Here is a 25,589-nt window from a genome sequence, read left to right as displayed (position 1 = left end):
GGACAGCAGAGGGTGGGGGGCTACTGCCATTTCGATTGGGTGGTGCCAAAGAAGGAGCCATGGGGGTGGGAGGAGAAGGGAGCCCCAGTTGGGATGAGTAGGCAAGGGCCTGCCTGTCCTGACATCCCCCCCAAGTTGAAGCAGGAAATATCTTTGCACTCCTTTGTGAGTCTTGTTAATTGATTCCTTTTCATTCATTGTTTTCTATTTATTTTTGACACCAATGATACACTCTCGTTGTAATATTAAATAGTAACAGCCAACCTTTGGTAGGCTTTTCCAAAGTTCTAACGCCTTTACATTTATTAAGTCAGTTCCCATAAGGCAGGTACAATCGTGTTCCCCATTTTACAGATGGGGAAACTAAGGGAGAGAGAGGGCAATAATTCGCCCAAATAATTCGCCCATGAGTAAGTGGCAGTGCTAGCATTTGAACACAGTCCCCGTGTTCTCAACCATATTTTCTAGGGACAAGTAGCAGCAGTATTCCTTAGTTACTTTACTTGTATCCCAATTCTGGTTCTTCCCGAGGGTCACCACTGTTTCTAGTGGCTTTGCTCCAGCCACACCTTTCTTGCCCACCACTTAAACACATTTACGTGCACATAAAAATTGGTTTCGTGTGTGTTCACGTAAATGGGATCACAGAGTCTGCATTGTTCCATGGTTTGCCTTGGGGATCCGCCTGGGGTGGTAGTGCAGACCTTCCTCCACCTTTCCCTGCTGCAGAATATTCCAGCCTGCGGATGTATCTCGGTTTGCTTTACCAGTTTCTGATGGGCATTTAAGTTGTATAAACATCGAAGCCAGAAACATCTAGCAGGGGGTTGTGTTGTACCTGCCTGTCTGCACATGTAAGCAAGCATTCTCTTGAATACTTGAACGTGGAATTCCTGGATCTGAAATGTACCCTGCCAAATTGCCCTCCAAAAAGGCTGTATCAGTTAAGAGTACCGGCAGCATTGTAGGGGAGTGACCATTTTGTGGCACCTTCACCCGCACCGGGTATTATCGGTCATTTCCGATTTCTGACGTTGTGCCTGGACAATAACCCGTCTCGCGGTGGCGAGAATAGTAGAAAAAGTAGTCGTTTGCTCACCTGCCTGCTCACTCCTCTGTCACCCACCCCACCGTGTCTTTCAGCCTGGCCGCCCCACCCCGGTCTCCGCCATGAACGGGCCCACCCTGCAGCCCTCCTCGACCTCCTCCGCGTCCTCCCCCTCCTCGTCGGCTGCGGCGTCGTCGTCGTCGTCGTCGTCGTCGCCACGGGGCTGGAGCGAGTTCTGCGAGCTGCACGCGGTGGCCGCGGCCCGGGAGCTGGCCCGGCAGTACTGGCTCTTCGCGCGCGAGCACCCGCACCACGCGCCGCTGCGCGCCGAGCTCGTGTCGCTGCAGTTCACCGACCTCTTCCAGCGCTACTTCTGCCGCGAGGTGCGCGAGGGCTGGGCGCCCGGGCCGCCGGGGTCCCGGGCGGCGCCGCCCGCGCGCGACTACCGGGACACGGGCCGTGGCCCCCCGGCCAAGGCCGAGGCGGCCCCGCCCGAGTCCGGCCCGGGTCCCGCCGCCCCCGCGCTGCCCAAGGCCCGCAGCTCGGAGGAGCTGGCCCCGCCGCGACCGTCCGCCGCCTGCACCTTCCAGCACCTGCGCCACAGCCTCCGCCACATCCTGCGCCGCGGCTCGGCCGGGGAGCTGCCCGCCGCCTCCGGGGCCGCGGGGGAGGCGGGCGAGGGCCCGGCCCGGCCCGGCCTGGCCAGGAAGCTCCTGCCCTGGAGCCTGGCCCGCGAGCCGCCGCCCGAGGCCCTCAAGGAGACGGCGCTGCGCTACAGCCTGGCCGACGAGGCGTCCATGGACAGCGGGGCACGCTGGCAGCGGGGGCGGCTGGCGCTGCGGCGCGCCCGGGGCCCCGACGGTGGCGCGGACCGCGTGCTGGAGCTCTTCGACCCGCCCAAGGTAAGCTCCCCGCGCACCAGCCCCGCAGGCGGCGCACAGCACCCAGGGGAGAGCGTGCCTTTTCAAAAGTGAAGTTTCTTTTAGACTATTTTAGATTTGCAGAGATGTTGCAGAGATGGCCCAGGGTTCCCTCATACGCCACACGCCCCCTTGCCTAATGTTAGCATCTTACGTTACTGGGTACATTTGCGTAACTGAGGCACCAGCGTTGGTCACTACTATTAACGACACTCCGAGGTTTCTTTGGATTTTGCTAGTTTTCCCTAATCTAGCTTTTTCTGGTCCAGCATATACTATGTTAGATTCGGTTGTCATGTCTCTTTAGGGGCCTAATGGCTTTGATAGATTCTCAGGCTTTCCTTGTTTCTGATGACAGTTTTGAGGAGTCTGGGTCAGGGATTTTGTAGAAAGTCCAGAGACACCGTATATGGGCGTCATGTGGGCTGTGATAGGTTGGAACGGGTCCTTGACAACCCTGACCCAGACGGACCATGACAAATAGGAGGGTTTTTCTAAGGGGTTCAAAACTTTCGGTTTGATTCCTTTGCATGTCTCATGATTTGTGGATGTCTTATTTCAAGTGTTAAAAATTCTGTGTGTTTTCTTTTCCGACGACTTAATGCAGTTCTGCAGATGAGGTAGGAGGGTCAGGATGTTCCAAACACCTGACAAGCTCTTTGACTCAGGTGTATCAAGTTGATGGGACCACGTGGCTTTCCTTTAATTCCTTTCTCTTTCTGTTATGCTGCTAGAGAGCGAGCAAAGCCCATGTGATCCTAGCCTGAGGGGGGTGGGGGTGGGGGTGGGGGTGACGGTCTGAATGCGGGAGGCTTAGTCATTCATTCATTTAACAGATACTGAGCACCTACCATGTACCAGACAGATGCTGATGCTGGGGACCTGGCATCTTAGTAGGAGCTACTGAGGAATAAACCTACAGCTGAACATGGAATTATAAATTCTACACGCTGCCCTAAAGGAAGAGGCATGGCGCCTCTGGCAGTATCACTGAGGGGCCCCAGCTGGGTGGTTGGGATAGGGTGTTGCCAAAGAATCCTCTCGTGTGAAGTAACCTTTAAACTTGGGTGCCGTGTCGCGTGCATAAAACTGCAGCAGGTGAGTGAATCGGAAGATCCACGAGTGTTGCCGTGTTTGCACACACCCAAGTGACCCAGCACCCAGGGGGCTCCCTCCCACCTCCGTGTCCGTAACCCCCACCACCCCCTCCTCCCACTGACTCCTACTCCACAGATTATATGTCTCTGTTCTTGAACTTCATACAAATGGAATCACACAGCATGTTGCCTTTCACGTCTTCTGCTCAGCAGAATGTTGTAGAGACTTGCTCACGCTGTCGTGTCCATCAGGAGCTCGTTTGTATGGATGTACCGCTTATCCATGGATAAGTAGCTTATCCATCCGCCTGGTGATGGGTATTCAGACGGTTTCTACTTTGGGACTTTTATGAATAATGCTGTTATGAAATTCGGGTATAGTTCTTTGTGTGGACATGTGCGTCCGTTTCTCTCAGGGAGATTCCTAGAGGCCTTGCTAGGTCATATGGTAAGTGCATGTTTATAAGAAACTTCTATATTTTTTCCAAAGTGGCTGCACAATCTTATGTCCCCGCCAGCAGTTATGAGAGTCTTTTTCCATTTCACCCCTCCTGGTGAATGTGTACTGGTTTCTCATTGCGGCTTGAATTTGCATTTCCCTGATGACTCATGAGGTTAAGCACCTTTTCAAATGTTTATTGGTCACTGGAATTAACTCTTTTGTGATGTGCTTATTATTTTTATTGAGTTGTCTGTTCTTATAGGAGTTTTTATATATGCTGGGTATACTTCCTTATATTGTAAATATTATCTCCGACTCTGTGGGTTGCCTTTTTTCTTCTTTAATGGAATCTTTTCATGAACAGAAGTTCTTAATTTTAAGTCTGGTTTATCAGTTGCTTTCCTTTATAGTTATTACTTTTGTGTCCTGTTTAAGAAAACTTTGCCTACCCAGGGTCATGAAGATCTTTCTTTTCTTCTGGAAACTTTATTGTTTGGGCCTTCACATTTTGGACCAAGATATATCTTGAGTTAGTTTTTATGTATGGTGTGAGGTAGAGGTCATAATTCTTCCAGTTGTTCCAGCATGATTTGCTGATGTGATCATCTTTTCTCTATTGGATTGCAGTGCTGCTTTTACCCCAAATCCAGTGTCCATCGGTGTGCTTCTGGAAGACTCTCCCTTCTGTTCCACTGGCCCATGTGTCTGTCTTTGGGCCAACACCACACTGTCCTAATTGCCAAAGCTTCCCAGTGAGCCTTGAGCTGGTGACTTTTGGAGCACAGTCTTAATCCTGAGTGAAGAATCTCTCAGTGTCAGGGCACCTGGCTGGCTCAGTCGGTAGAGCATGTCTCTTGATCTCAGGGTTGTGAGTTCGAACCCCACTTTGGGTGCACAGATGACTTAAAAATTAAATCTTTAAAACAAAACAAGAATCTCTCAGTGTTTCAGGCAGAGGGAACAGCACAGGCAAAGGCCCTGAGATGGGACGGCATTCTGTGTGTTTTGAAGACTGTAACAGAAGAGGCTGGGGTGGTGGAGCACAGAGAGGGAAGACAGAGCATGGGGAGTTTGTGTGGTTAGAGGATCCTGGGGAGAGTTAGCATTTTATTCCAGACACAACGGGAAGCTGTTGGAAAACGCAAGTGCTGATAAAAACTGTTTTCTCATCATTTTTAAAGTCTTGAGGTTATGACACCATGAAAGGCAAATAACATCCCAAACACATGGTCTTATCTGTGTGACAGCATGGGGTCCCTATAAAACTTCACCTTAAAAACAACTTCTGGGGCCTGGCTGGCTCAGTTGGAGGAGTGTGTGATGCTTGATCCTCGGGGTTGTGAGTTTGAGCCCCATGTTGGGGGTAGAGATTATTAAATAAATACTTAAAAAATATAAATAAAAAATAAATTAAAAAAAAAAACACTTCTGCTGCTTTTAAAATAAACCATCTTGGAAAAGCAGGTGTCAGGAGTCAAGTGGACCTGAGTTTAAATAATGAATTAGCTTTTTTCCCCAGTTCTGGGGCCGTAGGCAAGTGACATCACCTCTCTGAGCCTCAGCGTCCTCCTTGGTACAATGGGGCTACTCACGGTTCCCACCTTGCGGTGCTGTCGCGTTAACAGGGATCGCCCCTGGCCCAGGGGAGCCCTCCGTGTCACTGCTCCTTGTTGTCAGGGTGGTGGTCATGGTAATGACTTTGGGACTGAGAACACAGATTTATTCCCAGTGCTGGTCTGGGTCTTCAGTGCCCAACTGGGGAGCACCGTCAGGGCTCCTGTTCTTCAGGGGCCCTGAAGACTCAGAAGTGGTGTTCTGGCCCTGGTGAAGTCGAGGCCTGGGGGAGGGCAGCTTGGGGCCCTGGGGGCCTCTGTCATAGGCTTGGTGGTTGCTCCAAGACCTGGGGTGTCCCCCACAAAGTAAGCAGCCCTGGTAGGGCCTCTCCCAGCCCCTCTACCAAGTATCTGGCTTGACGGAGCAGCCCAGCTCCACCAGCTTCCAACAGCTCCCCATCGTGTTTGGAGTAGTCTAGGGGCCGTTCCTGAGTTTCCTGGAATGACCTGGAGCGTCCAGTCTCTGGGCTGAGGATACTCAGCCTGTAAGTCTTGACTGAGTGTGCCTGCCAGGCGGGCAGTCTTGACCTCTGACCCTGGGGTTGTTTAGAGGAGCAGCTTTAAACAGAAGGTGAAGGAAGGTTGCGGGTTTGACACCAGTGGGTGGTGGTTAGGGGCCTGAGCTCCGGGCTCACAGCCATGCTGTGGCACCTGAAGTGTGCCCAGCGCCAGCCTGGAGAAGGCCCTGCTGCCCAGAGCAGCCAGGTTTGGAGGACAAGAACGGAGACAGGCAGCTGCCCAGAGACATGTTCCTTCAGCCTTAGCCAAGCAAATGCCATCCAGAATCTGCAGCCAGGTAGCCTGGGGCTCACAGGTCCCCACGACTCACCTCTGCCTCTGACCAGCTGTGTGACCCTGGCTGGCCTCTTCCTCACTCAGCCTCATTCTGTTCATCTGTAAGCAGGGGTGAAAGCAGCCACTCAGGGGTCATGATGGGGGCTGCAAGGGGAGGGAGCTCCTTGCTAATGGGGGTGTAAGTGGAGGCCAGAGTCGGGCTGCTGGCTGGGGGCCTGGTGGTCTGAGGAGACATCTGTGGCTATTTCCAGTGTCCAGAGATGGGTGGTCACAGCCTTCTCTGGTTTCAGTGGCATCCCTGCAGGTGGGCAGGAGATGGGCCTCCCTTCTGTGCACTGGCCTTCAGGAGGAGGCTGGGGATTGGGGGTCCTTGAAGGCCCCTTGGCAGGAGGTGATGTCTGAGATGAGAGAAGGTGTCAATCCTGAAAGATCTGGATGAAGGAGTCCCAGGTCAATGAAATGGCAAGTGCAAAGGCCCTGGGGTGGCCATGAACCAGGAGACTTTGAGGAATAAACAAGTGCCCAGGGGCTGGAATGGAGGCAACAAGCAGAGAGAAGGTTGGAAAGGTGCTGGGGCTGGACTAGGTGGGGGCCATGTGGCCACAGGGAGGACTTGGGGGTCTCACACTATGAGCAGTGGCATGATTCTTCTCCTACAAGACCCTCTGGTCTCCATCTCCACATGTCCTGTGGCCGCTCCCCCTCCTCAGACATGTCTGAGCCCCAGGGTTGGGCTAGAATGGGGGGCAGCATATTTACTACCTTGGGTGGACACCTACTATGCGCCAGCCATTGCCCTAAACACTTGACCTAAAGTCCTTCCCCATGAGGTCGAGGCCACTGGCTCATTTGACAGGGAAGAAACTGAGGCTGGGAGAGGCAAAGGGACTCAATCAGGGTCACACACCTGAGGAGATTGGAACCCCAATCACAAGGGGTTCCCACCTCCAAGCCCCCGGCCACACTCTTCAACTGGCTCCCTCCAGCCCAAGCCCCCCAGCCAGGCCAGGCCTGAGACATGCCATCATACCCAGCAGTTAAAAGAAAAACAAAGTTGGATTGGTTACTGGTATTTAAAAACATAAAATATAGAGATTTCACAGAAGAATCCAGATTTCTGGTTTCTCTTATAAAGTCAGTGGATAAGGGGGTGCCTGGGTGGCTCAGTCGGTTAAGTGTCTGACTCTTGATTTTGGCCTCAGTTGTCATCAAGCCCCGTATTGGGCTCCCTCCTTGGCAGGGTGTCTGCTTCAGGTTCTCTCTCTCCCTCTGCCCCTCTCCGCTCCCCACCAAATAAATAATCTTAAAAGAAAAACAAACACACACACACAACAGTCAGTGGCTCTGGCAGAGCTGGGGCGGCATCACAGGGAGTAGACCCAGCCAGTGTGCGCCGAGGGAGAGCCTGGCAGGAGGCAGTATGGGTCCCAGGGAGGGGAGAGATAACAGAAGCAGCCATTGGGCCGGGCTGGGGTGGCTGGCCTTGGGGCAGGGCCTTCCCCTGGAGCTTGCGGTCCATTTTCAAATGGAGCACAGCCAGGCTGGCCATGGCGTTTGGGCCAGCTCTTTGCTCTTTTGGGCCTCAGTTTCCCCATGTGTCCAGGCCTCGGTTGGCTGAAATGGTCTCAAAGCCCTGTCAGTCCTGCCTGGTCTGGGGGCGGAGCCTCATCTGTACAGTGGAGGTGATAGTGGAGTTGTAGCTATGGTCGAAGAGTCACCTTTTAGCCAACATTTATTTGGCGCTTGTTATATACAAGGAACTTTACTGACCTGGCTTCACTGAACCCTGGCCCTATGAGAGAGCTCCGGAGATTGCCCCCATTTCACAGTTGAGGAAACGAGGTGAAGAACGATGGCTTCTCTGAGGTCACACAGCTCTTGAGTGGCTGGGTTGGGAGTGGAATTAGTAAGCCTTCATAAGGACGTAGTATCACTAGTGGCCCCGCCTGGGTGGGGGGCCTCTGTTTGGAGTTCTCAGACTAGGAAAGTCTCCCTGTGGCCACCTTGTCCAGTGCCACCTTTTTGCAGGTGGGGACACTGAGGCCCAGAGGGGGCCCGCTAGTGTCTCCTTCACCCAGCATGCTCTGCCCTTGCCAATTGCTGCCTGGCCTGGAGAAGAGGTAGAGGAAGGAGGTGGGGGACACCTCAGCCCATAGCCCTGAGCACCCCCATATGCACCACAGGCCTCTGCTAGCCCCAGGAGGAAGTGGTCTGGTTGGGAGTAGCTGGGCTGCTGGTCATCAGGGTGGCTGGGGGGGTGGGCCAGTTGGACAGTGTGGTTCAGAGCCTTTCCCACTCTGCTCCCTCTCAGCTGGGTGGCCTGGGGCAAGCGACTCAGGGCTTCTGGGCCTCAGTTTCCTCATCTGTAACATGGGGATGGTCACAGTGCCTGCCCCTGGGGTTGGTCATGTGGCAGAGGCCACGGATACAGTATGTGCTGACTGGGTGGCCGAGGGGCAGCCTCAGGCCCCTGCGTCCAGGCAGCAGACCTTCCTGGGGTGCCCGGAAGCCCCCGGCCCCGTCACAGAGCCCCTCGTCCAGCCAGGAGACAGTGTGGGGGACCCAGTTTGTGACAAGAGGCCAGTAGGCCTCCGGCCCCCTCGGCCCCCAAGCTGCGCCCGTCATCTGCCCAGGAGGAGGCAGAACTGCAGGCTGGGTGGTTCTCGGAGCCTGGCGGCTGCCGTGCCCAACAGCACCCCCATCCGAGCTGTGGTTGGCGCACTGTCCGTCTTCAGGTCGGCGCTGGCACTGCACCTGTTTGACAGATGAGGAAACTGAGGCCGGGAGAGGCAGAAGGAGCCACAGGGTGGACCCCGGGGGCCTGAGCCTGGAGCTCGTGCCCCGAGTGTGGGAAAGAGGAAGCAGAGAGAAAGGGATGTCCGCCGGAGGCCTGGCGGTTTCCTCTCGGAGGCAGGAGGAAGAGGAGGAAGAGGAGGAGGGCTGGGCAGGAAGCGGCCAGGCGGGAGGGGGCAGCCTCCTTTGACTCGGACAGACCTGGATTTGAGTCCTGCCTCTGCCGCCTCTCAGCGGTGTGACCTTGGGAAAGGCACTTGGCCCTCTCGCACTGTGCCTCAGTTTCCTCAAATATTTCCTAGAAACGGCCGCGTCATGGTGCCCACCTGTGGGGAGCTGCCGTCGCTGAAGCACGGGAGCGCACCCCGCACACCGTGGCTGTGGTTGTCCTCGTTACTTTGTTCGTTGTTGTCAACCTGACACACCCTGGGGGGGTGATGAAGCCGTCTCACGCAGGAGGAACCAGGCACAGAGAGGGAGAAAGACTTGCCCGAGGCCACACAGCTGGGAGGCTGACGAGCCAGGAACAGCATTGGCTACGGGCCTGCAAAGGCCCGGGGTTTGCGTCTCGACCCCCAGACAGGTGGAGAAGCCACCTGCCCTTCACTGACAGCCCCGTAGATCTGCATGGGCCAGGCGGAACCCCAGTGTCCCTGTGGGGAGACAGATGGGTGCGCTAGAGGCCAGTGGCGCCCCAGTCCCACCCTCTCCCAGGATAACCAGAGGCAGGGGGGAACGGGGTTCCTGTCCTTGCTCTGCCCTGGGCTGCTTGGTGCCCTGGGCGGGTCTCCACCCCTCTCTGAGCTGTGAAATGGGCAACAAAGGGGCTTGATCTGGGTCTTCCGGGACTGGTGGGGGAAGGAAGGAAGGGGTGGTGGTGGGCAGGGCTCCCATGGGGGCCCCAAAGACACACACACAGCTGCTCCATCTGCCCCTTACTGGGGTTCCGTGTAAGATGGTTTTTGAAAAGTAGTTTGCCGCTCAGAAGGAACCCCTGACCATGCCGACGCCGTGGGCAGATCATATCAGCGTGTTTCCTTTCAGCTCAAATTCTATGAATCTGCACACTAGAAAGTGCTCCTGAATCCAGCAGGGGAGGGTGGCGAACGATGTTCATTTATTCTCACCCTCTGGCCCCCGCGCCTCTGGGGGTGCTTCACCTGCCCCTCCTGCCCCACGGGGCCTTTTGCCAGCTTCTTGGAAGTGCGCCTTCTGTTTTCATTTGTTTTGGGGGATGGGGTTTTGGGACCAGACCATCACCGCAGTCTGGGCTGTGACCTTGGCAGCCAAGGAGAAGGGCAGGTGGACAGGTTTAGGTTCAGATCTTGGCTCTCATGTCCTTGCTGTGTGACTTTGGGCTGAGAGCTTGGCCTTTCTGAGCCTCAGTTTCCCATTCTGAAAGCAGAATGTCGGTAGGTGGCATTTTTGGGGGCTTGAGTCAAAAGCAGGCTCGGCAAGGGCACAATGTGTTCCCACCCGAGAGGGTGGAAGAAGGGGCTCCCTGGGTAGGAAGCTGCCACGGCCCGGAGGTGGGTCCCTGGGTGCCCTCCCGGGGCTGGCCCGCCCGGCGGCCTGTACCGGGCACGCGCTCACAGCCCCAGCAAGCTGGGCAGGCCGCTGCTGGAAATCCCCCGCCCACTTCTTTGTGGATGGAAAGGAAACCAAAATGCACAAGAGATCTCTGCTCTCTGAGCGGCTGGCCCTCAGTGGTGATTGGGAGGGGGTAGCTTCCTCCCCCAAGGCAGGAGGGGCCGCCTCAGCTTCCTTTTTGGGGCCCCACACCCCTTTTTCCTATCTCCCCTCTGAGCTGGGGAGGAGGCCGCCGTCTTCCTCAGGCCATGGACTCCGCTGACATCTCAGCCCCTGTGATAGCGTCCGTGGGGACGACTGAAGCAGCTCCTGCCACTTGGCCTCTGGAGCCTCCCTCACTCTGGCTGATGCCTGGGGGTCCCCCCACGACCTGCCTGACTTGAGTCCCTGACACAGGCCGAGACGGGGGTGCTGCGGGGTCCACAGTAGCAGCGGCAGAGAGAGAAACCTGTCTCCAAGGAACTGTGTGGCTCCGAGGGGGCCCTGCTTTGTCTCATCTGAACTCTTCACGTAATCTAGGAAACTCTCTAATGTACCGAGAGCCTCCACGTTTGAGCTCATGTTTTTGGCTTTGCATTTTCCGTTAATAAAGCCCGTGGCAAAAACTGTGGAGCAGTAACTGAAAACTACCCCGGAGCCCCTTGCCCAGAGAGAACAAGCATTTCCATTTTGGTAGACGGCTTTCTGCCCTTTCTTCTTGCATTTCCTCTCTAACTTTTCCCCCAAGTTGCAGTTTCTTCAGCATTCACTCATTCTTTATTCTGCACTTATTTCTGGAGCCCCTTCTGCGTGCCTGGTGCGTGGGAAATACAGGCAGACACCTTAGGACAAAAACCCCAGCCCTAGTGACACGCACATTCTTCATTCTGCTTTGTGACCTGCTTTTTTTCACTTACACAGGGCTTCGATGTTTTTCTGAAATATCTTCCAAGAATGTCTTTTTTTATACTGGCCATGTAATATTTCATTTACACAGAGGCTGTGATGTATTTAATATTACCCAGACTCCTAATTCAGCCATTTCTCACTTTCCTGCTCGAATAGATAACTGCGTGACAAACATCTCGTACATAAATCTTGGTGCCCAACTCTCGTTATTGCCTTAGGCTAACTTCCTAGAAAGGGAAGTGCTGAGTCGAAGGCTTTATGAATGCTTCTACAGCTTTCCCGCTCTCTGAGCTTTGTTTTTTTAAAGATTTATTTATTTCTTTATTTGAGAGCAAGTGAGGGAGAGAGCGCAAGCAGGGGAGGGGCAGAGGGAGAAGCAGGCTCCCCGGTGAGCAGGGAGCCCGAAGGGGGACTCGATCCCAGAACTCTGGGATCATGACCTGAACCAAAGGGAGACCCTTAACCGACTGAGCCACCCAGGCGCCCTCTCTGCGCTTTACTGAGGTACAGTTTACAAGTATGTAAAATGAAGTTACTTAAAGCGCACGGCAGCGGCTTTTGGTGTATTTACGCAGTTGTGCAGTGATCACTACGATCTGACTTTAGGACACTTTCATCATCTCAGAAAGACACCTTGCACCCGTTAGCAGTCATGCCCCCCTCTCTCCTCCCTCAGCCCTGGGCAGCCACGGGTTTGCTTTCGGTCTCTGTGCATTGCCTGTTGGTTCTTTTCACAGAAGGAGAATCAGAGACTTTGCCAGGCTTTCGTGACCGGCACCTTGCACTTGGCATCATGTCTTCAAGGTTCATCCATGTTGTAGCAGGTGTCAGCGCCTCCCTCCTTTTCATGGCTGAGTCCTGTTCCATCGTGTGGACAGACGACATTCTGTCTATCCATTCATCAGGAAAGTGACGTCGCTCCCACTTTCTGGCACGCGGCCGGGCTAGCGTGCATACAGGGCTGCTGTGAACATTCGTGTGGAGCTTTCTGTGTGGACACCGTGTTTTCATTTCTCGCGGGTGTATATCTGGGAGTGGAGCCGCTGGGTTATATGGAAATTCTAGATTTAACATTACGCGGCCAGGCTGTTCCGCGGCGGCTGCACCGTCTCACGTTCCCCCCGGCAGCATGCGAGGGCTCAACTTCTCCACATCCTTGCCAGCTCTTGTTCTCTGTCTTCTTGATTGTAATCATCCTCGTGGGTGTGAAGAGCTATCTCGTCTGGTTTTGATTTGCATTTCCCTGATGGCTAATGATGGTGAGCATTTTTTTTCATGTGCTTACTGGCCATTTCTAATGCTTCTGATAGATCCTTTACAAACAGCCTTCCAGAAAGGTTAGACCCACGTATCTTCTCATCACCAGAAGTGCCAGCACTGGGTATTATTTTAAAAACCTCTGCCATGGGGCGCCTGGGTGGCTCAGTCGTTAAGCGTCTGCCTTCGGCTCAGGGCGTGATCTCAGCGTTCTGGGATCGAGCCCCACATCAGGCTCCTCCGCTGGGAGCCTGCTTCTTCCTCTCCCACTCCCCATGCTTGTGTTCTCTCTCGTGCTGAATGTCTCTCTCCCTGTCAAATAAATAAATAAAATCTTAAAAAAATTGTTTGAAAACCTCTGCCAACTTCTAGATGAAGCGGCCATCTTGCCCTTTATGACTGCAGTGGGACTGGCCGTTTCTCTTTTTAAACACCATTGAGTACATATAATTCACATGACGTAACACTTCACCATGGGAAAGTGCAGTTCATTGGTTTTTAGTATAGTCACTGTGTGTGCAACCATCACTAGTAATTCCAGAACATTTCCATCCCCCTAGCGGTCAGTCCCAATTCCAGGCCCCACCTTCCCCGGCCCCTGGCAACCACTAGTCTACTTTCTGTCCCTGTGGATTTGGACTGTTTCTCTTCCATTTCTTGGGCATATACATTTTGTGACCTACAGGCCATTTACAGCACTGTCTGCCTTTTTTCTTGTTGATTTGCAAGAGCTCTTTACATGCCTATTAGCTCTCTGTCACATGTTGCTAGTATTTCCCTAGCTCGCCATTTTTTTCAGTTTCTATCCTGAGGTTCTTCATTTCTGGAGGTTTTTAAGTCTGGGCAATTAAATACAGTGATCTTTTCCCTTGTGGTTTTATTCTTTGCTTTTTCTGCTTCAGGCCTCTCCCACCCTGGATCAGATAATTACTTAGGTTCTATTCCAGTTTTGTCTTGGTTTTATTTTTCACTTCTAATTATTTAATCCATCCGGTTTTTATTCTTTATGGCTGGTGTGATTTCCTGTTGTTTTTTGATGTCCATGAGATGCTGTGTGCGAAGGCCCATCACACGGTGAGCACTCCGAACGCGGGCTCACGGTAGGGATGGCAAGTCCTCCTGACTGAGCTCGGGAGGGTGGGAGACCCCGGTGCCGTGTGGTGGCTGCAGGGGCGACCTGGCCAGCTTGCTGCCGCCCGTTTTCCCTCCGCTCTGGGGCTGGGAGCCTTCCTGGCGCCCCCGCAGCGCCCTGCACCCCAGAGGCCGTCGCTTCCACCTCTTCTGAATCATCATTCTTCGAAGGCAGGCAGTGGGTCTGGGTGGTGACGAGCCCCCTCTCCTCCGCTGCGCTCCCCCACCCGAGGCCACTGACAGAAGCTGTTAGTTCTCAACCACAGCTTTTTCCACCCTCAGCCGCCTCGGCAGCCGCTGGGCCCTGGGGCCACAGCCGAAGCCCATATTGCTGGGTGAGGGGCTTCCCCCAACTGCTCTGGCTTCACAGCCGGGCCCACGGTGGGCACCTCATCCAAGCCCTTGAAGCCCGGGACCCCTGGCCCAGTGGTACCCATGGCAATCACCTGCAGACTCCGGTGGGCCCATCAGTGTTGAGGGGGGGTGCCCAAGTTTGCAGAGCACACCCTCCAGCATGGCAGGAAGGCCCAGGAGGGCAGTGGCAGCTTTGATGCTTGGGCGCACCTGGACACTGGTGTGGCCTCTGGGAGCCACGGCTTCGGTCTTGACCACGGCCCGGCACGCATGGTTTGGGGGAGTCCCCAGGACGGAGGTGGCCGGGAGCAGTGGCACTGGGAAGGGAGAGCAGAGCTGGGGGCAAGGTGTGGATGGGGACAGGGTGCATTGACCTTGGGGCTCTGTGGCCATGTGGGGGCAGGGAGGATTCCTGGCGGGGGCTCTGGGAACAGGATGTGGTCGCTCAAGGTGGTGGGCTGGTGGCAGCTGGCTTGCAGCGGGCAATGGGGAGGGCGGGGGTGGGGGGTGTTTCTGGCTGGGTCCGACCCTGCTCAGGACCATCTCTGGGCTTGCTGAGTGCCATTTCCATCCACAAGAATGTTCCAGACCAGCCAGGCGGACATGGGTTAAATGGATTGAAGGTGGTTGCTGAGCAGCCTGTGATGTCCGCTGACTCTTCACAGCGGCCGAGCTCCAGGGTCCAGTTGTTGAGCCCAGTCTGCCACCCTGAGGGCCAAAGGTTTTGGCCGGGAATGGTGCCCTGCATGGAGGGCACAGCTCGAGTACAGGTGTGGAGGGGAGAAAGCCTGGGAGGTGTTAGCGTGTGGCCTGGCCAGTAAGGGTGGGGGACACTGGCGCCCCTTATTGCTGCCCCTATAAGGCTCTGTCCTGGGCAGTGCCAGATGTGGGGACCTCTGTCACCCTGTTGGGGGGTCAAGATCAGCCGGTAACGGTGCCGATGGATTGACTGGCTCTTTGGTTCATTTGTTCAGTTATGCCCACGAGCGGGTGCGGAGCATGTGGCACTTCCAAGGTGGTCCCTCTTGAGCCATGCGCCCCCTCCCCAAACTTGAGTGTGACCCCCCATGGGCTGGCCTTGGAGTGGAAGTTCACACCTGTCCTCACTCTGCGTGAACCAGGGCACCCGCATCTCAGGACAGGGTTGAGTGAGTGTTGGGGAGATCCCAGGCCGGTGCTGTTTGTTGGGGGACTGGCTCCCTCTGGGTGTTTGTCAGGGGTAGGTGTTCCAGCATCTGAGAGGAGCTCTGTGTCCCTGTTGTTGTGATTCTGTGTGTGTGTGGTCACCTCCATCTCTCTGAGAGGGGGCTTTGTGACGGTGTCACTGTGAGTCTGACACGTGGGGGGACCCTTATGGGCATGAAGGGGAGCTCATACAGGTGGGGCTTTGGACAGGCCCGCAGGCCCTGACTCAGCCTCTCTGGCTAATCACCTACACTGGGCCTCCTTGGGGCCTCTGAGGGTCCAAGAGTAGAAGGGGAAGGCAGACGATGGGGACTCCGTCTCTAAGCAGGACTGTTTTGTTTGGGGGTCTGTATCACCGTGTCTGTGCTTGCCTTTCTGGGGCTCTCGGGGACTCTTGCTTGCCAGGGAAGGGGGGAAGCTGACTGGATTCATGTGGCTTTTCCAGAAGCATCTCCCATCCCTTTCCTGGTCCCCTGAGAGGGGACATAAGGCAAAGGGGCCAAACCAAGGAAGAGATCTGGCTCACAGTGAACTGGGTGAGCCTGGGGGACTCCTGTGTGCTCAGGCGACAGGCAGGTCTGCCTCAGAAGCCCTAGGGGGTGGGTTCCACTATCATCCTCTTTTTACAGAGGAGGAAACAAAAGCACAGGAAAGTGAAGTGATTTATTCCGGGTCACCCCAGAGAGAAGTGGCTGAAGCAGGCATCTGAAGGGCCTGTGGAGCGGGGGTTTGGGCCCAAGGAAGGAAGTGACCTGTGGTCTATAGTTCCAACATTTGTTCAGTCCCTACAACAGGCTCATTGCCTTCAGTTTACCCCCAAAGGAGCTGGGGAACAAGGGAGGGGGTGAGAAAACTCACCACACCTCACATCTGCCTCTGCTCCCCCACATCTGAGGGCTGGGGCCCCTGGCACCCACCCCAAGCATGTCCTCTGGGCCGGACCCACTGCTGGGCCCCACCTCAGAACAAGGTTTGGTGCCCTGTCCCCACCCCCAGAGGAACTCCCAGTCGGACGGTGGGGGCAGCTGCCTCATCAGGAAATTATGGCCAGGCCTGATAAGACCCATGCTGAGGGAGAGGCACAGGAATCGCACTAACCACGAATGAGTGACCAGAGAAGGCTCCCTGGAGGAGGGGAAGGCTTCCTCTGCTGAGGCCACAGTCTGGATCAGGCACCGCGTCCCGCACACAGAGGCCTGGCATGGGAGAGCACGAGGCAGGCAGGGAAGAACCATCTGGATGGAGGGATGGAGGCCTGGTGTTGAGGGCTCCAGGGCTAGGCAGACAAGGGTCTGAACCCCCGGTGACAGATGGAGAGCTGGAGGGCCCGAGAGGCAGAACCAGCTTGCTCCCAGCTGCAGAGAGGAGCTTGTGTGAACCCTTGTCCGAACCCGGTCCGAAGTCTCGCCTGCAGCCAGTGCTCTCCCCCAGCCCGCTGGAGCCCTGCGAGGCCCAGCCCACCCCGACTGCCTGGCCTCCATTCCTCCCCCGACCAGCCAGTGCCTCGAAGTACCCTGTCCCTCCTCCAGAGCCCTCACTTGGGTGGGGCTGCGCACTGGGGGCCATGCCCTGTGCCCCACCGGTCCCCAGCACTCGGGGAGACCCAGCACACAGCTCGCCGGAATACACCGTGCTCGGTGCCGGGGCTGCCGCGTGAACAAACCAAGTCTCCGCGGAGCCTGTTTCACAGGTTGGCAGACGCAGGGAAGGAAGGAAGGAAGGAAGGAAGGAAGGAAGGAAGGAAGGGAGGGAGGGAGGGAGGGAGGGAGGAAGGGAGGAAGGGGGTTTATGTGATGGTGACTGTGTATTTAGACACTGTGGTCGGGGAGGGCCTTCATGAGGTGGCACGGGGGTCGAGACCCAAATCTGCGAAGAGCTAGATTTGTGAAGCCTTGGGGGGCTGCCTTTCAGAGGGAATGGCAGGTGCAGAGGCCCGAGGTGGGAGTGTGCTTGGTACACGTAAGGGAGGGCGGAGGCCAGGGCTGCACTGAGCGGGAGGGGACGAGGTCGAGGAGAGGATGAGGGGCTGCAGGGTCCTGCGGGCCACGGTGAGGATTTGGGCTACTCTTGGCAGCGAGATGAGGCCTACAGAAAGAGTGCTGAGCAGAGGACAGGGTGGGGAATAGCTGGAGTCTGGACCCATCTGGGCGTAGCCCAGGAAGGACAGGTGGATGGCAGCTCTGTTTCAATGCTGCCCATCTCTTGGGGGTTCAGGATGTCACCCTGTTTTCTGGGCCCTCACTCTGTAGTGGGGGTTCCCTGGGAGCACCCCGTCTACCCCCAGCAGCTGCCTGGCTCCGGATTCCACTCCCCCAGCATCTACCATTCTGCCTCTGTGGGGTGGACAGAGCCCGGTGCCTGGGGAAAGGGGGTGTCCTTCCTGCCCAGCACTCCCCTCAGGTACCAGTGGGGTTCAGATCCGCCTGGGGCTTGGGCTGGAATACGGACCTGAGGCTCACTTGCAGAGGTCACAGGCCAACCAGACGGCTGTGATGTACTCCTTGTGTTGCGATCAGTACCCCTGGGGCTTTTCTTAGTCTTGGCACTGCCGTTGTGAAGTGGGAAAGCACCAGCCCCGGCTGGTTGGAGGGGCATGGAAGGCCCCCACCACTGTTCCTTCGGCAGACAGGTGGCCCAGAGCAGGCTGGTGAGGGTCTTCCCACCAGAGTATCACCATACTTAACGTTAACGATTGTCCCTTACACTGGGACAGTGACCTTCCTGCTTCCTTGGTCCTGGTACCTCTATTCTTCAAAAGGATGCTCTTTTCTGTGAAATTGGAAAAAATTTTTAAATGGTGACAGCTTATGGAGTCAACAGTCCAGAAGCCACTGATAGCCCAGGCCCCAGTGCCTGGCACGTGCAGGTGCTCATGAAGGGGCGTCTGCCAGCATTTCGAGCCCCAGCCAACTCCCCCGCCATCTTCTGGATTTGGCCGTATTTCTGGCCTCCGCGCAGTGGTTCTTGCCGTGCTCTTAAGTTCCAGCACCTTTCCTCCCACCTTTCCACTTTGGGGTGTTCAGCAAACACTTAGAGCCACTTACTCTGTGCCCTGCTGAAGGCAAAGGTGAAAGGAAGAAGGGAGGCCTTCCTGAGCTTACAGTGTAAAGTGGGGAGACGGCTGTGTGGGCCGACTGCAGTGGGACCGGCGGCGGAGGGGGGGGGGACTTTTGCTTCTGAGCAGATTGGATCTTCCTAAGGCCTGCGTTCATCCTCCAGGACCTTTCCATACCCACTGGAAGCACTCTGCACACACTGTCACCAGATTCTCGTGGGAGGTTAGTGGCATTGTTAGATCTTATAAAAGTGAAGACAAGCCAGACGGGTGTCATCTGTCCATAGAGGACGAGGCAGAGTGAAGACTCACGGTGAGGACTAACTCCCAAGCCCCAGAATGGGAAGGTTGCTGTGGGGCAATGATGCAGGCCCCAGAGAGGTTTCTGAGACGGACGCTGGGTGGCTGAAGTCATGGGAACACGTGCGTTCAACAGGTTTCTCTGCTCTGGCACTTTCCCAGAGCCTTCCGTGGACTGGGCGTAGGATTCTCCATGCACAAGGGGCTGCCCTCTCTTGGGAGAGTCTTTTTTTTTTAAAGATTTTATTTATTTATCCGACAGAGATAGAGACAGCCAGCGAGAGAGGGAACACAAGCAGGGGGAGTGGGAGAGGAAGAAGCAGGCTCCCAGCGGAGGAGCCTGATGCGGGGCTCGATCCCAGGACTCCGGGATCACGCCCTGAGCCAAAGGCAGATGCTTAAGGACTGAGCCACCCAGGCGCCCCGGGAGAGTCCCTTTTTGCACTGGCTGCCAGGTAGCTCGGAGACAGATTTGTAGCAAGTAGAACTTTGCTCTATATTTTAGCAGCTGTCTCCCTCCCACTCAGAGATCCCTGACTAAAATCGTTTTTGGAGGTGTGTGGGAAACAAGTCAGGGTATTTTCTTTTTCTTGTACGTAGGCTGGTGTTTTGATACCCATCGTAAGACTTGACTGGGCATTTTCCACAGTGATGTTTCATCCTTCGTTCATTTTCCTCCAGGCAGCACCCATTCCAGGCTCTGGGCAGGAATGGGGGGACTCAGCCATCTATGACTGGGATCTGGAATTTCCTCTGAGTCTTTTAAGTTTTCCAGCCATCATCCAAGACCATCTCCCATCCTCCCTCTATTCCTGGGAGGTCAGCAGGATCTATTTCCTGTCCCCATGTCACCAAAGAGGAAACTGGGGCTGCGGTTAGTGCCATGCCCAGGATCCCAGAGGTACTAAGTGGTGGAGCTAGGACTCGTCTAACCATCTCGAGCTGGGCTCCAGGCCTCTGGGATGCTGCCCAGAGGACACAGGTGCTGCTGCAGAAGCATGTGGCTCAGGGGTCTAGGGAACCTAGACCTCCAGCTGTACACTGTATCCTACTTCCTGTTCCACTGCTGCTCTTTGTAGGAGAGGAGTGAGGGCCCAAAGCCCTGGGAGAGACAAGACTGCCAGGGGGCTGCTGTGGTCTGGGTAATTCCAGATGGTGAGACGCCTCTCCTCGAGCCTTTCATTGGATAAGGGCTCCTCCAGTGGCCAGTGGGGTGCAGTGGACGGAATAAGGCCATTGTGAGGGCTTGCCTTGCCCACACCACGGTGCCCTCCGTGCCAGGCCCTTTGCTACTTGGGTGTGAATTAGTGCTGTCTCCCCTTCCGGCTTCCCATGGAGAGGGAGGTAAGAGCTGCTCTGGCCCAACTAGCTGGTAGGCTGCTGTCGAGGTATTTAGTGTGAGCTCCCTGGAGCTTCTGAACTGTACATGCAGCTGCCATTTCCACATCCCTGCCTTCGAACAAGCCCTGACTGACCCCCACAGCCTCGAGACCGCACGGGGACTTCTGAGGCCCTACTGTAACCACCTCGTTGTGGTTACAGCCTCCCGAGGTGCTCATGTGCTTTCCCACCTCAGGGCCTTTGCAAGGGCCATCCTGGTGCCTGGGAAGCTCAGCTATGCTCTCCTCGTAATGGAGGTGAGCCCACATTGTTTCTGTGGCCCTTCACTGCTTCCCCCACCTTCCTGGGTCCTTCCTGTCTCCTTCATGTCGGGCATCTGTCTCCCCTGTTATCATGGAAACTGTGTGAGGCAGGGACTGTGTATTTTGTTTCCTCTGGGGTTCAGTGAGTGCTTGGCCAGTCCCTCTGCTGGGGTCTTGAAGGAATGAATGGTGACAGGCCCCATTCAAAGTGCTTGTGAGGGCATGGCGGAGTGGGATATAGCCTGTTACCTTGGAAGACTCTGGAAGGGCCATCCCTGCCCTCAGCCTATGCTTGTGGCCCTGCCCTAACTTAGCACATGGGGAACAGCAGCAGGTCATGGGACAGTTTCCAGGTGACAGCATGAGGGAAAACAAGGCGGAGAGACATAGGAAAGGTCTGGTTCCATCTGTTGCTCTCAACCCCCCTAAGCTGATTTGAAGCCCAAAGCCCCACCAGTGGGGGCAAGGGGACCCATGGGTCAGTGAGGGTCAGGTAAACCCATAGGCTGAGGCAGAGATGTCCCTGCCACCATCTAGAAGTACAAGAGATGACAAACCTAGAGCCAGAACAGTATAGTCTTAGAGAAGCACCTCAACTTTCTGCCCAGTTTTAATGTCCACTGAACACTCCTTGTTCTCTTAGGGCTTACCCTGCTCCCTGGCTCCTTTATGTTCTCAATCATTTAAAACAAACTCAGAAACAAACCTGAGTGGGTCATTGTGTTGTCTGCATAGTCACGCTGAAATGCATTTTTTAAAAAAAATTTTTTATTTGAGAGAGTGAGCACAAGCAGGGCAGGGAGGAGGAGAGGGAGAAGCAGACTCCCCACTGAGTGGGGAGCCTGACACAGGGCTCGATCCCAGGACCCCAGGATCATGGCCTGAGCCAAAGGCAGATGCTTAACTGACTGAGCCCCCCAGGCGCCCCTGAAATACATCTTAATATAAACTACATTCTGTTGTTTTCGCCCACCTTCACTAGGGCCCGTACGCAGGTAGGTTAGATGACATGCGGATTTCACTGCAAGATGGGCTCAACGAGGGCATGTGCGTGTCACGTGTATGTCCAGTCCCCAGGCCACCTGGAGGGGAAGCTCTGATACAGTGGACCCTGGGCTTCACCCACCTTGGCTGGCCCCACACCCCAGCCTAGAAATTTAACAACAGCTGTTTGTCAGGCCATTTTTTCCCCCCACTTGCAGTAGTTTACCCAGTCACTATAGCAACCGTGCAAGGAGACAGCGACTATTAAATAGCTCTGCTTTACAGACGACAACACTGATGGAGAGCTGAGCCACTTGGCCAGGGTTATAGAAGTAGCAGCAGAGACAAGACTGAACACTAACATCTAGAGGGATGAGAGAAGTATAGAGCCTAAAGTCAGGTATAGAAATGCAAGCCCTGCTGTGGGGACAGTGTCAAAGCTAATCCGCATCTTTGCCTTTGAGCTTCCTAGCTGCCAGGGCAAAGAAAGAAATGGTTATTCCCCCAGGAATCACAGCAGCCACAGGAAAGCAGCTAGCTTTGTGGATGCTGGGAGCTGAAACTTACTTCCCAGGAGAGGATGTAGTGAGCGACATGCTGCTACTTACACTACATTATCTGGAGTGGTTTGGCCATTTCAGTCACCCAAGTGTGACTCTGAGGTGGGTCTAGAGAGCAGGTGGGATAGAGGGCATGCTAGAGAGGGGAACCTGGAGCACCCCCCTCCCCGCAATGTTCCTGTAGCTGCTGATCCAGCCCCAGGGTTTGGGCTCAGCTCTCCATCCCAGCTCTGTCCCACTGCAATGCTCAAACCAGGAAGGCATCCATTGGTCCTTCCACACGGGACCAGTGCTCTCGAGTCCTGCTTTGGACCATCCAGCTAGGGCTGTGGCCACAGGCAGGGTTTATCCTGCCCCATGCACTCACTCACCACTCTAGTCTGGGCAGAGCCTCTGGCCTCTCTCCACCATCAGAGACAGCACAGTAGTTGCACACACCAGCTCTGGGGTTCAGATCCTGGCTGTGCCCCTAGCTGTACGGCACCGGGTGAGACGACTGGGCTGGCTGGGGCAGTGGTCCCCCAGGCTGCCTGAGAGGAGTCAGGAAGAACCTGTGTCATCTTAGACAGTGGGCAGATGGAAGCCAGCATCTGTGCAGCCAGGGGTGGCTGTGGGGGGAGAGGGGGAAATCCTCTTTGCTGCCGCCTGCCACGTCAGCAGTTCCTCAGCCGCTGGGGACAGAGCTGGCATGGAGGCCCCCCCCTTCAGAGTGAAACCCCCAGTGGCTTTGCTGGTTAATCTCAGCATTCACCCTGGGGCCAGGGCCCAGAGCGGAACTGAAAGGGAGACTAGTTCTGTTCCCTCTTGGCCTGGCCTACTTCCTCCCAGTGATCCTGAGGGCCTGGAGCGAGTGGGGAGGCTTGGGAGGCAGGCAGAGCCAACTGCAAAAGCAGAAGAAAGGAAACAGCCCTCGTACTTTACCCATTTTGCAGAAAGGAAACAGAGGCTCTGAGAGGCTGAGCCATATGCACTCCGGCCTGCCCAGGGCCCGTGTCAGTTCTGCATGAGACTCCTGTGCTCCCCACATCTCACGGGCTCCCAGGCTGAAAAACTGGGGTATGGGGGACACATAAGAGAAACTTGAAAGATAAAACCGCCTGGCTGGTGGTCACTTAGGGCTGGGACTGACTGGCCACCTGAGCTTGCTCCCTCCTTTATCACGCTAGTGAGACGAGGCAGTCCACCACCGCAGATGTCAGGGGTTCCTAGAGTTGTTATTCCCTCCAGACTGGTGGGGACAGGGGGGTGTCTGGACTGGGAAGAGCCCCAGTTTGGCCAACCCTCTCCCGCCAGGCTGCTCCTTCCCTCATTGTTCAACAGCCCTCCTGCAGGTGGAGTATAGCTGAAGCAGGTGGCCTGGCTCTAGGGTCACCATGGATGCCTAGTGCCTGCGTGTCCCGAGCAGTTACACACGTGGCCTTGGGGATGGGCCCTTGTACCACTTCTTGAAAAGGCAGCTGCTGCCCGAGATGTGGAGGTCAGATTTCCCCCAAAGCCACAGCGCCAGGAACTAGCCTTCGGGCCTGCCTTGTTTCCATCCCTCTGCCCCTGCCCTGTGTTGGCTTGGCCGGGCTGGCCCTTCCCAGGTGGGCCTGGCTGTCTCCTGGTCCTTGGGGAGAGAGAGGTACTGGAGAGACGGGGCTGAGTTCATTCAGCCTCTCTGTCCATCCCCCCCACCATCTCTGGCTCCTTTGACCGTTCTTATCTGCTTTTGGCCCCCGCTGGAAGCAGCCATTGATCATCTCATGACCCCGGGAGAAACAGTCTTATCACCTTTATCACAAGAGGAGGACGAGGAGATGGGGGTGGGCAGTAGCGGGGAGACCTCCTTTCTGAGAAACTGCTGCCCTAGAGATGCTAGCACCTGTGTTTTAGGGGCACCCTATGCAAGATCAGCCCCTGCTTTAGCCAGGTGCAGTCAGGACCCAGGAGAGGAACTCCTGCTGGCCAAGGGGTAAGGGACCACTTCCCATGTACTCTGAACCCTGTGTATGTTGGATGTCACAGCAGACTCCTGGGTCCAAGGTTTTGTGTAGGTTTCCAGCTGGTTCTAACTGGGGCCAGCCATACCAGGCTCTGTCCCTTTAGGGATGTTGGCAGAAGCCCCAAGAGCCTGTGGCTGAGCTAGTCTGCAGGCGCTCATCCTGAAGCCCACCCACTGCTCCGCGTCCTCAGACTTGGAGACAGGCAGGCTGGTTAGGTGCGGCAGTGTGAGGCTCCAGGCTGCACGCTGTGGACAGAGGTAAAAGCCTCATCTGCCCTCCCTCAGGCACAGGACTTCACCTCCAAGATTTTGAGTTTCTTTAAGCTGTGGTGAGAGTGTCTGTTTCCCACAGCTGATGTTAGGTCAGGAGAGGCCTGCACTCATGAGGAACTGATGGGGGGGGGGGGGGGCTAAAGCCAGGACAAAGGCCTGGGCCCCCTGGCACAGCCCCACAGAGGGAAAGGTGACTTCGGTTGGGTACTCTCACATCCACTCTCTGGGCTTCTTTTGATGAGGGGGTCAGCAGCCATTGTGACCTGGCTGGGTTGGGGGCGGTGGGGCTCTTTGCTGTACCAGTGGAAGCAGAAACGGATGTCAGCAGGCAAACACCTGAGAGAGAGAGGTTCGGGTAAAGAGGGGGTTGGCACTCAGCTAACCTAGATTTCGGAGGATCTCAGTGTGTGGGGTGTGGGAACAGTGCTCAGAGGCTACAGCAGGGACCTTGGCAAGCTAGAGTGCTAGACCTTGTTCCAGGCCTGGGTGCCCCCTTGGCAGAACCCTGAACCCTCACCCAGCTAAGCCCTTGGGGAGACTGCAGAAAAACAGAGGCCTGGGTGGGTGAAGGGCCATCAGGAACAAGCCTCATGCCCCACCTTGGTCTTCTAGAGTTCAAAGCCCAAGCTACAAGCAGCCTGCTCCAATATCCAGGAGGTCCGGCGATGCACACGCCTCGAGATGCCAGACAACCTCTATACCTTTGTCCTGAAGGTGAGTGACAGCTTTTCCCACCCGGGGTCACACCTGCACACCCGAGGCACCCATACAGCACTCCCTTCTTCCTTGCCAGGTGAAGGACCGGACAGATATCATCTTTGAGGTGGGGGACGAGCAGCAGCTGAATGCCTGGATGGCTGAGCTCCGGGAGTGCACAGGCCATGGGTGAGGCCCCAGACCGTAGGGCCCCACTCCTTTGGCACAGCTTTTCCTGCTCCCCTGGTCTCCCCAGATCCTAACCTCAGCCTCTTCAGCAGGCTGGAGAGCACAGACCCGGAGATGCATATTCCCTCAGCCCTAGATCCTGGCACGTCCAACTCTCCGGGGGGAAGCACTGATTCCCTGAACCAAGGTGAGTGGGTCTAGGCCTCGGTCCTTCATGTAAGTCAGAACCAGCTTGAGCCCCAGATGTAAGATACCACAGGGCGTTACCATCACCCATCTTGTCTACCAGGTGCTTCTCCTGGGGGGTTGCTGGACCCAGCCTGTCAGAAAACCGATCACTTCCTGTCCTGCTACCCATGGTTCCACGGCCCCATCTCCCGGGTGAAGGCAGCTCAGTTGGTTCAGCTGCAGGGTCCTGACGCTCACGGAGTGTTCCTGGTACGGCAGAGTGAGACACGGCGTGGAGAATATGTGCTCACATTCAACTTCCAAGGCATAGCCAAGGTATGGGGCACGGTGGGGGGGGCTGTACCCCCACCCCCAGGTTCCAGACCCTCCGTGGCCAGTGGCTGAGCCCATGCTCCGCTCCTCCCGTAGCACCTGCGCCTGTCGCTGACCGAGCGGGGCCAGTGCCGAGTGCAGCACCTGCACTTCCCCTCCGTCGTGGACATGCTGCACCACTTCCAGCGCTCCCCCATCCCCCTCGAGTGCGGAGCTGCCTGTGACGTCCGCCTGTCCAGCTACGTGGTAGTCGTCTCCCAGCCACCAGGTGTGAGCCTTGATAAAGGGGGT

At 55.9% G+C, this 25,589-nt stretch overlaps 2 protein-coding genes across 5 annotated transcripts in view; one reads left to right on the top strand and one right to left on the bottom strand.

The window, feature by feature from the left end:
* Positions 1-25,589, top strand: part of SH2B3 (SH2B adaptor protein 3) — a 43,153-nt gene that overhangs the window by 13,210 nt on the left and 4,354 nt on the right. For 2 of the 3 annotated variants that reach the window (XM_045776856.2, XM_045776847.2), the window contains exons 2-7: positions 1,144-1,950; positions 24,525-24,626; positions 24,706-24,797; positions 24,887-24,984; positions 25,087-25,301; positions 25,395-25,566. In XM_045776856.2, the coding sequence (XP_045632812.2) occupies positions 1,171-1,950; positions 24,525-24,626; positions 24,706-24,797; positions 24,887-24,984; positions 25,087-25,301; positions 25,395-25,566 (1,459 nt within the window). In that variant the 5' untranslated portion in view covers positions 1,144-1,170. The remainder of the gene's footprint in view (positions 1-1,143; positions 1,951-24,524; positions 24,627-24,705; positions 24,798-24,886; positions 24,985-25,086; positions 25,302-25,394; positions 25,567-25,589) is intronic. The other variant, XM_045776866.2, reaches the window with a different exon arrangement.
* ATXN2 (ataxin 2) overlaps positions 11,735-25,589 on the bottom strand; it is a 121,809-nt gene continuing 107,954 nt past the window's right edge. Inside the window, exon 26 of one of the 2 annotated variants that reach the window (XR_015722330.1) lies at positions 11,735-12,755. The gene's annotated coding sequence lies outside the window, so the exon portion shown is untranslated. Of the gene's footprint in view, positions 12,756-20,859; positions 24,249-25,589 lie in introns of those variants that run through there. The other variant, XR_015722329.1, reaches the window with a different exon arrangement.

Source organism: Ursus americanus, chromosome 30 (genome assembly GCF_024610735.1).
Source record: "Ursus americanus isolate L20-20 chromosome 30, mUrsAme1.1.p, whole genome shotgun sequence".
Lineage (NCBI taxonomy): Eukaryota > Metazoa > Chordata > Mammalia > Carnivora > Ursidae > Ursus > Ursus americanus.
The sequence above is the reverse complement of the archived record's forward strand: the minus strand, read 5'-3'. Positions and strand labels throughout refer to the sequence as shown.